Below are 13,254 nucleotides of genomic sequence, written 5' to 3'. Positions count from 1 at the left end.
ACAGTGATTCGCTTTGGCTGGGTCACAGGATATATGAAACAAAGTAGGATTGACGCAATGTCATGATGGGCTTTAAATCTATCCGTTTGTTTCTTTATTCAGCCAACGTTGTACTTTCATTAGAGACACTGAGATGAAAGACATTTATTCTGTCCTTAAGAATATCACAGTTTAGTAGGAGAGAGACCATTGCCATACAGTGTTGTAAATGCTGTAACAGAAGTCCATGCAAAATGTTGGTGCCACCATCTTTTGCGGGGAGCGGCAGAGATGTCCCAGAGGGGGGTCTTTAGGGAGGGTTAGGACTTCACCACCTACAAGTTGGGAACACGAACAAAGGCACAGCAATGCGAAAGAACATGCCACAATAAAGGACCCACTCATGGTACCCACGTTTTCACTGGAGATAAGGCTGGAGGGGTGGGTGGGTTAAGGTCACAAACTGTAGACAAGGGGCTTTTACATTTTTTACCATTGACAGAGTGACACTTTAACCAGCCAGCAGCAAGTGTAGCAATATTGGGCAAGGTGTGATGAATATTTATTTGGATTATGATAGTGACAGAAGAGAAGAAAATGAGGGGATAAATGTGAGAGCTATTAAAATGGTGTAGAATTAGGTCTGGGACCAGAGAGAAGAATGACATGCTAAGCCATTCTACATTGCTGTAAAGAAATACCTGAGACTGGATAATGTTTAAAGAAAAGAGATGTGATTGATTCACGGTTCTGCATGCTGTATACGAAGTGTGGTGCCAGCATTTGCCTCTAGTGAGGGCCTGAGGAAGCTTCCACTCATGATAGAAGGCGAAGTGGGAGCAGGCGCATCGTATGACGAGAACAGGAGCAAGTTAGCGGGCACAGTGGTGCCACACACTTTTAGACAACCAGATCTCATGAGAACTTGCTCACTATTGCAAGGACAGCACCAAGCTGTTTATGAGGGATCCACCCCCATGACTCAAACACCTCCCACTGGGCCCCACCCGCAACATTGGGGATCACATTTCAATATGAAATTTGGAGGGGACACAGATCTAAACTATGTCAAATGAGTACCACTGGCCTTGGGTAACAGGGAGGATGATGATGCCATTAATAGAAGGAATGAAACACTGGAGGAGGAGCTGGTATAAGAGGCAGTTATGTTGAGTCTGAGCCATATTAAGTTTGAGACAACATGCAGTGGTATCCAGAATAGCCTAGGAGAGAGGATGTGAGTGAGTCATCCACATAGGTCAGATGATAGTTGAACCTGAAGCCATTAAACTGGCAAAGAGGAGGTTACAGAGAAAAGGAGAACCAGGAAATCTTAAGGCAGTGAGGCACATGAGAAATAATGGGCATAAAATATTACTGAGGAAACACAAATGGGAGTTGCTATGGTGGACTGCCTTTTCAAGGAGCTGCAGTGAAGTGAAGGCCATAGACAGTAGAACAGGAAAGTAGGCTTAAACAAGTTTGATCATGCATCATTGAAATTAGTCACTTACTGGTTTTTTGCCCCATTTCAAACTAATAGCTGCAGTTTTTTTACCACCTCAGCTTCCCAAGTAGCTGGGACTACAGGCATGTGCCACCATATCAGGCTAATTTTTTAATTTTTTTGTAGAGATGGAGTCTCACTGTATTGCCCAGACTGGTCTCAAACTCCTGAGCTCAAGCAATCCTTCCACCTCAGCTTCCCAAAGTGGTAGGATTATAGGTGTGAGTCATCTCACCTAGCCTTTTGCATTTGTTCTAATGGGTGTGATTAAAAAGACATCATAGATACTAACTAGTTAGCTTATTTTACCATAGAATAAATGATCTGATTTCTCTCTACATTTGTATATGTCTTATCTATAGTCACACTATGTTGTGTTATCAAAGCAATGTTACTATATCAAACCATAAATATATTTGCACGTAAGAAATAAGGAATTCAGGCTGGGCGCGGTGGCTCACGCCTGTAATCCCAGCACTTTGGGAGGCCGAGGCGGGCGGATCACGAGGTCAGGAGATCGAGACCACGGTGAAACCCCGTCTCTACTAAAAAATACAAAAAATTAGCCAGGCATGGTGGCGGGCGCCTGTAGTCCCAGCTACTCGGAGAGGCTGAGGCAGAAGAGTGGCGTGAACCCGGGAGGCGGAGCTTGCAGTGAGCTGAGATTGCGCCACTGCACTCCAGCCTGGGTGACAGAGCGAGACTCCATCTCAAAAAAAAAAAAAAAGTATTCAAGTTAAAATATTTTGGAGACACTCCCTCCCTTTACTGAACAAATGGTAAGAACAGAATGGGCCGGGCGCAGTGGCTCACGCCTGTAATCCCAGCACTTTGGGAGGCCGAGGCGGGAGGATCACGAGGTCAGGAGATCGAGACCATCCTGGCTAACACGGTGAAACCCCGTCTCTACTAAAAATACAAAAAAATTAGCCGGGCGAGGTGGTGGGCACCTGTAGTCCCAGCTACGCGGGAGGCTGAGGCAGGAGAATGGCATGAACCCCGGGGGACGGAGCCTGCAGTGAGCCGAGATCACGCCACTGCACTCCAGCCTGGGTGAAAGAGCGAGACTCCTTCTCAAAAAAAAAAAAAAAAGAAATAAGGAATTCAGTCAAATACACCAGAGAAATTAAAAGTTGATGTGCAGTTTATTTCTGTATGAAATATGCACTCATGGGGCCATAATTTGCACAAAAGACCATCCAATTCAGAATTGAATGGCATAAATTTTGCTGTTTCAAATACCGCAAATGGCATAAAATAACATTTGGATTTATGCATAATTCTTAAATTTTATTGACACTTTTTATTTATTTAATTAATTTAGTAAACTTTAGATCCTATAATAAATAACACTAAAGACCTATACATTTCACAGCATATCTATATATTAGAATGTTTAATCTGTCTATAAACATGTTCTTTATATGTGGTTATAAGTAACCCCTAGTTCATTTTAAGCATCATGACACGATAAACATATAATACGTATGATACGTACTGTCCCTTTTTATTCTTTGTGATGCAGAGTATCTTTAATTTGTCCAAACCTATTTTATTGTCTTGGTGTTTTCCAAGATATTTGCAGTATGACTTCACAAAGTTTTTAAAATAATGAAGATAGGCAATAGGTACATTTGAGAAGATCTTCTCAATATACAGGTAATTTGTTTTCAGTGAACTCTGGCCTCCTTCAGCCATCTCATAACTCATCTTTCACTCTTAGGTATTTTAAGTAGAACAGACTGAAATGTCATTGAATTTAACCTGAATTTTAACCAATTTTCTTTGACTTGAAATTTTAAAATACAGGGTATATTCAGTTCTCGAGGAGAAAAGATCCTTATGGCAGATGCTGATGGAGCCACAAAGTTTCCAGATGTTGAGAAATTAGAAAAGGGACTAAATGACCTACAGCCTTGGCCTGTGAGTATAAGAATGTAGTTTAAATAACATTCAGTCAAGAATGCAGGGGAGCTAAAGTAAACGAGAATTTACCTATCTGTTTAAAAACTGAGTGTTTTTGGTATGAAGTCCTTATACAAATGGTACAGCCCCATAGAGGAACTGATCATTTTGTTACAAATATTGTCTGATTTTATGAGATTCACTTGGCAATTACTTATTTAATATTGTGACCATTTCTCTCTCGGCTTCTGATTGCCTCTACCCAAGTTTTAATATTTATTGTGCATATTCAATTAAGACTTTTATTTAAAAGTATAGCCAGAGTTCCAGGTAGAGATGTGAAATGAAGCTGGATCACAGAATCCAGTTTTTGATGAAACAAACAAAATCACAAGCAGCAATCACTCAAAAAGGATTATTTGAAACTTCACGCCGTAACTTCAAAAAGTGGAGGTTGAGGAAAGAAATAAAATCCTAGTGCCATTCCTACCTTTTAAAAGCCATTTAGAGAAATAAGATGAATTTGACAAACGCTCAGGATTTGATAAATCCTGAGCGTTTGCCAAATACTTCCCAATCTGGAAAAAAATGAATAAGAGAATGAAAAAGCACCCTTGGACAACATCAAACAATATACCTACCATCACACAATATGTCAGAATTTCAGCAGAAGCAAGAAAACTTGCTGAGGTCTGCCATTTTTCAGGACTGTAAGCTGAGTTGGGGACACAGATCCATGTGACTAGATCCTTTCCTGGATGGAGTGTAGCTTGTTCAAGACACTTGACAAAATCTCATAAGACCAGGGAACCCAAGTAACCAACAAAGCCACGTAGAGCTCCAGGGGAGGGTCCTTCCTCCCTGCCTTCCCACCACCTACCCTCAAGTCCAGATATGACACTCAGGCCTTGAAATTCTAGTTTAGAGGGGGAAGAGATATAAGTACATCAAGGAGAATGTTCATTTACTGTAGGAGAGCTGCCCATGTTAATCATGACAAAATAAAGAAATGGCAATCACACCAACATATAATTACACAAAAAGAATTAAAGTTGCATACAAAAGATTAAGACAATGTAATCCAAGGAAAATTACATGCAAGTATTCTGGCTAAAGAAATAAAACAATGAAAATAAGAATTTAGCAACACAGGTCTTCAAAGGTAAGATGACAAAACAACAAAATGGTATTAAAAGAAAAATTACAGGCCAGGTTTACATGCCTGTAATTCCAGCACTTTGGGAGGCCAGGGCAGGAAGATCACTTGAGGCCAGGAGTTTGAGCCCAGCCTGGGCAACATAATGAGACCCCATCTCTGTAAAAATAAGAGAAAAGTTAACAGGGTGTGGTGGTGCATGCCTCTAGTCCCAGCTACTCAGGAGGCTGAGGCAGGAGGTCATTTGAGCCCAGCAGTTTGAGGTTATAGTGAGCTGTGATTGCCCCACTGCACTCCAGCCTCAGTGACAAAGCAAGAGCCTGTCTCAAAAAAAAAAAAAAAAAATTACAGAACTAAGGAAACAAATTGAGACCAAAATAAAATGAATATGTGGAACTATCTGTGAATGAAATAGACCTAGTTTAGAACTGAATATTATTACATATTTATTAAGCTCCTATTATAGCAAAAACCAAACCAAACAACACAAAATGTAAACGTATAAGCCCCCCCAAAAAATTTAATAATAATTACAGAAAAACTCACTGCATATCTTTCTAGAAATAAATATTTATTTAATTCCACACTTTGTGATATTTCTCCCCCACCATCATCCATCCCCATCACTTGCATTTCTAGCTGTTTTTTGTTTTTTTAAGATTCTAAGTGAATCAACTAATATAATTCTTAAGAGAATTAGCTGTAAAGATATTCATACCATTGCTCTTCAGAAGAGTAGCACCAGCTGCATGTGTCTATTTAAATTTAAATAAAATGAAAATTTAGTTCCTCAGTTTCACTGGCCACATTTAAATTACTTGTGGCTAAAAGCTACCCTTTTTTTTTAAGGAGATAAGGTCTTACTATGTTGCCCAGGCTGGACTCAAACTCCATCCTCCTGCCTCAGCTTCCTGAGTAGCTGGGACTACAGAAGTGAGCCACCATGCCCAGCTTGTTGTATAGCATTTCCATCATCACAAAAAGTTCTCTGGCTTATAACATGATATGAATTTATTGTTGGATATGTTGTAGTTCACTCTTACTAAAAAAGTATTTCATGTCCAACATCTTAGTAAATCATGATAGGCTAAAAGGAAAATCTGATTCATAAAGTTACTTGGTGTGATTTCCTGGTTTTCCCCAGAGGACCCCAAGAGAAACTTGATAAATATTTCCTTTGCATTATCTTTCTAGAGGGAGCCATGAGTGGGAGGGAGGGCGTAAGGCGTCAGATTTTTAGCAGCTGATTTTGTCATTCAGCAGTAGGGCAAAGAGAATTTAAATGATTTTGCTGATGTTAGGGAGTGAACCAAACAATAAAACAAAAAAAATCTGAACTTTATTCTTATAAATCTAGTTCCTTTATACTACTCTGTAAAGAAAAGGAGTTCTGATGCCATATTTTTTCCTTATCATAATCCTATTTACTACATTGTTACTAGAAATGTTAAGTTTTAAAGAATTAAAGCATGTGATTATCATTAAGCTATTAATTCATAGCCTTGGTTTTATAGCACCTTAAAGTATCCCTAATTATTTAAGTGTCCCAACTCAGTTGAATTAATTTGAATTAAATTCAGTAAGTTTTATTAATATGCATCATGTAATACGCTTTGGAGGAGGTGGAAAGGAGACAAATAAATGATAGGTGGTTAAAGTTACAAAATTCATAGTTTTTGGATCCACCCAGTGAAAAATATGGTTCTAACAAAGCTTATAAACAGCCAGTCATTGCTCTCAGAAAACTTACATTCTGAAGTTGACATGCGTAGAGAAATTAGAAGAAATCTTCTTACTTATGTAATTCAGGTGTTGGAGAACTTTTTCTATAAAGGACCATATAGTAAATATTTCAGCTTTAAAGCCAGTCAGCCTCTGTGGCAGCTGATCAACTCTATTGTAGCATGAAAGTAGACATAGATAAAATACATCCTTTATTTACACAAATAAGCAGCAGATCAGATTTGGGCTACAGCCTATAGTTTGCTGACTTTTAAATCTAATTCAGTCATTTATCCAATATTGGAAAGTTTTTACAACTACCTAGTGATCTTTCAGCCTCTACTGCATAGCTCTAGTGATGCCTAAGCAGCTCATTCTGTCTCAGCTCAGCTAAGTTCCTCTAGACACCAAATGCAAATACATCTCCTTTTAATCACCCCCTTCCATTGTTTCTGTCTTCTATAGCTACACAAAATTATCTACTCCACTTCTTTGTGACAGCCCTTCGGAGAGTCAAAGCTGTTTTCCATGTGTGTTCTCTATTTTAGGCTGTCAGTTCTTACGGTTTTTTTGTTGTTGTTGTTTGTTTGTTTGTTTGTTTTTGAGACAGAGTCTCGCTCTGTCGCCCACGCCGGAGTGCAGTGGCGCAATCTCAGCTCACTGCAAGCTCTGCCTCCCGGGTTCACACCATTCTCCTGCCTCAGCCTCCCGAGTAGCTGGGACTACAGGCGCCCGCCACCACGCCCGGCTAATTTTTTTTTGTATATTTAGGAGAGACAGGGTTTCACCGTGTTAGCCAGGCTGGTCTCTATCTCCTGACTTCGTGATCCGCCCGCCACAGCCTCCCAAAAGTGCTGGGATTACAGGCATGAACCACTGCACCTGGCCCAGTTCTTACAGTTTTTAAACATAGCATATTTTTTCTTATAATTTTCCACTGAAGATGTGTCTGTTTGTGTGGATTTGGTTTCCACATTACATTGTTACTTCGTACAGGTATTGCCAACTCTTTTTCCTGTTCATTGCCTTTGAACTTTGTCTCTCCATCTCTATACTGGTGTGGATTTCTTTCTGTGTTCTTTTGCTTTGTTTTCAGGAATGGAGTTGTGGCTAGTTATTTCTTAATAACTTCAACTTGTTAGATTTCTGTGTCTAAAAGTGTAGGTTCTTGTTCTATCTTTAGGGCAATAGCTGTTTTCTCAATTCATTTAAGCCACAAATTTGATAAGCATGCCTTGCATGTATTTCCCTAAGCCCTAATAAAAATAGTGACTGAAATAGTTCAGAAAATAATGAAACAGGAACATGGGTTTTGTAGTCAAGTCCTATAATTACATGACTGTCTCACTAGATGGCAGTCATTAGCTTAAATGTCTTTTACAATATTGTTTTAACCATTTAAGTCATTTCTTTAGTACGTTTTACAGTGGTTTCTAATGTCTTCTTTCTTAAATGATTTTTTTTTTAATGACTACAAAAAGAAATTTGTTACTACTTGCTTGTATTTCCTCTTAGAGTAACCAGGTTACATGTTCTGGTCTGATGATTCTTATACAAAGTCATCTTACAAAAGTTGCCTACAATTTCTTTTCTGATAATAAGTGCTCTTGTAAGGTTTTAAACTACATGTATATAATTTAAGTAGAGCTTTGTATAATACATACAAATAAAATAGGGCATTTACATTTTCGTACTAAAAATTTTATTTTATTTTATTTTTGAGACAGGGTCTCCCTCTGTCACCCGGATTGGAGTGCAGTGACTCAATCTCAGCTCACTGCAACCTCTGCCTCTTGGGCTTAAGCGATTCTCATGCCACAGCCTCCCGAGTAGCTGGAATTACAGGCATGCACCACCACGCCAGGCTATTTTTTGTGTTTTTTGGTAGAGATGGGGTTTCACTGTGTTGGCCAGGCTGGTCTCAAATCCCTGGCCTCAAGTGATCTGCCTGCCTCGGCCTCCCAAATTGTGGGGATTAGGGGCATGAGTCACCATGCTCAGCCAAAACTTTCATTTGTATTTTACTTGTATTTTCTTTCCCCACATCTTTGTTTTTTAATATGCAAAGCTTTCCTCTCAGATTTTCAGTTTCCTAACTGGTAGTTAGCCTACCTCTTTTTAAAAATACGCTTCTTTTTTAGTAATTTTTCTAAGCAAAGTGCATGCTGGCCAGGCACAGTGGCTCACATCTGTAATCCCAGCACTTTGAGAGGCCATGGTGGGAGGATCCTTGAAGCCAGGAGTATGAGACCAGCCTGACCAACATAGTAAAATCCCGTCTCTACTAAAAAATTAGCCAGGTGTGGTAGCACACACCTGTAATCCCAGCTACTCGGGAAGCTGGGGCATGAGAATCGCTGGAACCTGGGAGGCAGAGGTTGCAGTGAGTCAGGATTGCGCCACTGCACTCCACCTTGGTCAACAGAGACAGACTCTGTCTCAAAAAATAATAAAAATAAAATTTTTTCAAAAAATAATCCCAAAATACATGATGATCACTTGTTCAGTTGCTTAACTTTTCTAAATAGAATCAAAAATCCCTGACAGGCAAAATAAATACTAAAAAGTGTGTATTTCATGATTATAGAGGAATTTCTCAGACTGTGACTTAGGTTTTAAATTATTTTATTTATTTTTTATTATTATTTTTTGAGACAAGGTTTCATTCTGTCACCCAGGCTGAAGTGCAGTGGTGCGATCTTGGCTCACTGCAACCTCTGCTTCCAGGGTTCAAGCAAATCTCATGTGTCAGCCTCCCGAGTAGCTGAGACTGCATGTGCAAACCACCATGCCTGGTTAATTGTTTGGTATTTTTAGCAGACGAGGTTTCACCATGTTGCCGAGGCTGCATGTTGCCGAGGCTGCTCTTGAACTCCTGACCTCAAGAAGTCAGCCCTCCTTGGCCCCCCAAAGTGCTGGGATTACAGGCTGAGTCACCATGCCTGGCCCTTAAATTCTGATTTAGACATAGCTCTAACAAGCTGAGTTTTTAGTTTTTTAAGCCCACAGATGACTAGAATTAATGGATATGAAAAAGATACGGAGAAAAATTACATTAAGAAGAACCATAGGAAGCAGATCTTAACCACACGCACAACTCAATCTGGAGTGCTGGATTGCTTATTAATGACCCTGAATGCTCTTTTATCTCTAATATAGTAATCCTTGGCCAGTTCTAGTTTTGTATACCAATAATTCATATAGGCGTGCATGGTTTGGTTCCTTAACGTGACAGTTAGTCCTTCTTTTTTTGTGGACCATTTGAGCAAGTCTAAGAAGGTGGTATGTTTGTTTCACCCTCTCAATATATGGGTAGAAAAACAGGCTTCCAAAAGAGAACTAAACCTCCAAAGTCATTTGTTTTAGACACCATAACTCTGAGGTAGAGATTAAAATGAGGAAATGTGGCCGGGCACAGTGACTCATCCCTGTAATACCAGCACTTTGGGAACCTGAGGACAGGCGTTTGAGACCAGCCTGGCCAACATGGTGAAACCCCATCTCTGCTAAAAATACAAAAACTTAGCCGGGCATGGTGGCACACACCTGTAGTCCCAGCTACTCAGGAGGCCGAAGCAGGAGAATAACTTGAGCCCAAGAGGTGGAGGTTGCAGTGAGCCAAGATCGTGCCACTGCACTCCAGCCTAAGCTACAGAGCAAGACTCCATAATAAATAAATAAATAAATAAATAAATAAATAAATAAATAAATAAATAAATAAGGAAATGTATGTCAGGTGTTTAGCATGTGTTCAGCACTCAACCAGTACCTGTAATTATTAACATTCATCTTTTTTCTTTTTTTTTCTTTTTTTTTTTTTTTAATTGAGACCAAATCTCACACTGTCACCCAGGCTGGAGTGCAGTGGCACAATCTCAGCTCACTGCAGCCTCTGCCTCCTGGGTTCAAGTGATTCTCCTGCCTCAGCCTCCCAAAGAGCTGGGATTACAGGCATCCACCACCAGGCCCAGCTAACTTTTTTTGCATTTTTAGTATAGGCGAGGTCTCACCATGGTGGCCAGGCTGGTCTTTAACTCCTGACCTCAAATGATCCTCCCACCTGGGCCTCCCAAAATGCTGGGATTACAGGCATGAGCCACCACGCCTGGGCAGCATTCATCTTTGTGCTTGATATTTTTTCATCAGATCCAATTCTGTTACTGTTTATGATTGTTAATATAAATTAGCTATATTTCTATCTATTCCTTCTCTCCAGTAAATTGTGTGAAAATATTTAACTTAAAAAGCACAGAGGACCGGGCACAGTGGCTCACGCCTGTAATCCCAGCACTTCAGGAGACTGAGGCACGTGGATCACCCGAGGTCAGGAGTTTGAGACCAGCCTGGCCAACATGGCAGAAGCCCATCTCTACTGAAAATATAAAAATTAGCTGGGTGTGGTGGCACGTGCCCATAATCCCAGCTACTTGGGAGCTGAGACAGGAGAATCTCTTGAAGCCAGAAGGCGGAGGTTGCAGTGAGCCAAGATTGCGCCACTGCACTCCAGCCTGGGTGACAGAGCGAGATTCCGTCTCAAAAAAAAAAAAAAAAAGCGGGGCGCAGTGGCTCATGCCTATAATCCCAGCACTTTGGGAGGCCGAGGCGGATGGATCATGAGATCAGGAGATAGAGACCATCCTGGCTGACATGGTGAAACCCCGTCTCTACTAAAAATACAAAACATTAGCTGGGCGTGGTGCCACGTGCCTGTAATCGCAGCTACTCGGAAGGCTGAGGCAAGAGAATCGCTTGAACCCAGGAAGTAGTCGTTGCAGTGAGCCGAGATCTCGCCACTGTACTCCAGCCTTGGCAACAGAGTGAGACTCCATTTAAAAAAAAGAAAAAAGTACTGAGAAAGATTTTGATTGATTTAGTATTTCTTGCTAGAAGATAATATACTTCTTACCCCCCCCCTTTTTTTTTTTTTGAGACAGTCTCACTCTTGTCGCCCAGGCTAGAGTACAGTAGCATGATCTCGGCTCACTGCAACCTCCACTTCCCAAGTTCAAGCAATTCTCAGGCCTTAGCCTCCCAAATAGCTGGGAATACAGGTGTGTGCCACTATGCCTGGCTGATTTTTGTATTTTTAGTAGAGACGGGGTTTCACCATGTTGGCCAGGCTGGTCTTGAACTCCTGGCCTCAAGCGATCCCACCTGCCTCAGCCTCCCAAAGTGCTGGAAGTATAGGCATGGGCCACTGCACCTTTTTTTTTTAATTTTTTTAAATGAGTTGGGATCTCGTTCTGTTGCCCAGGCTGGGGTGCAGTGGTGCCATCATGACTCAGCCGCAATCCTCTTACCTCAGCCTCCCCAGTAGCTAGGACTACAGGCACATGCCACCACACCTGCCTCACTTATTAAAAGCCAGCTGTCATAGTAACTTAAATATTCATTTTTAAAAACCATGGGAAATTCAGTTATACTCCAAAAGAGGTTTAAAAGAAAGAGACTCCATGTCTACAGACATTTTCTAATATGGGCAGTTTTTTTTTTTTTTTTTTTTTTTGAGACGGAGTCTTGCTCTGTCACCCAGGCTGGAGTGCAGTGGCACAATCTCGGCTCACTGCAAACTCCGCCTCCCGGGTTCATGCCATTCTCCTGCCTCAGCCTCTCTGAGTAGCTGGGACTACAGGCGCCCGCCACCATGCCCGGCTAATTTTTTGTATTTTTAGTAGAGATGGGGTTTCACCGTGGTCTCGATCTCCTGACCTCGTGATCCGCCCGCCTCGGCCTCCCAAAGTGCTGGGATTACAAGCGTGAGCCACCGCGCCCGGCCCTAATATGGGCAGTTTTTAAAACAAAGATATCTTTCATTTCTGAAGAACAGCTAACTTTTTGAAAAAATGTTTAGATTAATTCTACCTGATAGTGAGATTGGTATCAGGGATTCAGCTCTTACATCAGAATTCTTCAGATACACAAAACTCTTAAAAGCTCTTGGGGACTTATGCTGAGATAAAAACGAGATTTGTAAAAGAAAGTTTTTTGGATTTTGATTTGTTTTTAGTTAAATTACATGGTATTTTAACTCTACTCATGAATCTTTGAAATGTAGAAGTATGTTCTTTTTTATGTATTACTCAACAGTGTTGTTGCTCTTTTCAAGTTTAAAGTTAAAACTGATTTGCCATATGCTATTTGAACTTTTAACGTGCTTCCTCTCTAAGAAAATCATTCTCTCCCTTTCTGCACAAAGTACCTCTACCAGAAAAACAAGAGAAGAAATTATTTTACTACTAAATAGTAGGCAAAGCATATAACACAATTTTTTTTTTCTTTCCTGAGACGGAGTCTCACTCTGTTGCCCAGGCTGGAGTGCAGTGGTGCGATCTCGGCTCACCGCAACCTCTGCCTCCCAGGTTCAAGCAATTCTCCTGCCTCAGCCTCCCAAGTAGCTGGGACTACAGGTGCATGCCACCACTGCCGGCTGATTTATGTATTTTTAGTAGAAATGAGGTTTCACCATGTTGGCCAGGCTAGTCTTGAACTCGTGACCTCAGGAGATCTGCCTGCCTTGGCCTCCCAAAGTGCTGGTATTATAGCCATGAACCACAGCAGTGCCCAGCTAAGAAAATTCTTTTTTTTTTTTTTTTTTTTTTTTTTTGAGACAGAGTCTCGCTCTGTCACTGAAGCTGGAGTGTGATGGCGCAATCTTGTCTCACTGCAACCTCCACCTCCCACATTCAAGCAGTTCTCCTGCCTCAGCCTCCTGAGTAGCTGGGATTACAGGCATGCACCACCACTCCTGGTTAGTTTTTGTATTTTTAGTAGAAATGGTTTCACCATGTTGGTCAGATGGGTCTTGAACTCCTGACATCAGGTGATCTGCCCACCTCAGCCTCCCAAAGTGCTAGGATTACAGGCATCAGCCACTGTGCCCGGCCTAGAAAATGCTTTAAAGAAAATGTGGATAGCTAAAACATCCCCCAAAAGTTTATTTTTTTAATAATAAAGTTAGAATAACTAGAACTGACAAGAATTTGAT

General features: G+C 40.9%; 1 protein-coding gene across 4 annotated transcripts in view; it reads left to right on the top strand.

Annotated features, from left to right (window-relative positions):
* The window catches only part of ALG5 (ALG5 dolichyl-phosphate beta-glucosyltransferase), a 52,699-nt gene that overhangs the window by 13,255 nt on the left and 26,190 nt on the right, over nt 1-13,254 (top strand). For all 4 annotated transcript variants that reach the window (XM_055244998.2, XM_055244997.2, XM_055244996.2 and 1 more), the window contains one exon: nt 3,296-3,409. In XM_055244998.2, coding sequence (XP_055100973.1) covers nt 3,296-3,409 — 114 coding nt within the window. The remainder of the gene's footprint in view (nt 1-3,295; nt 3,410-13,254) is intronic.

This window comes from Symphalangus syndactylus, chromosome 15 (genome assembly GCF_028878055.3).
Source record: "Symphalangus syndactylus isolate Jambi chromosome 15, NHGRI_mSymSyn1-v2.1_pri, whole genome shotgun sequence".
NCBI classification, from domain to species: domain Eukaryota; kingdom Metazoa; phylum Chordata; class Mammalia; order Primates; family Hylobatidae; genus Symphalangus; species Symphalangus syndactylus.
This window is presented reverse-complemented; position numbering and strand designations above follow the sequence as displayed.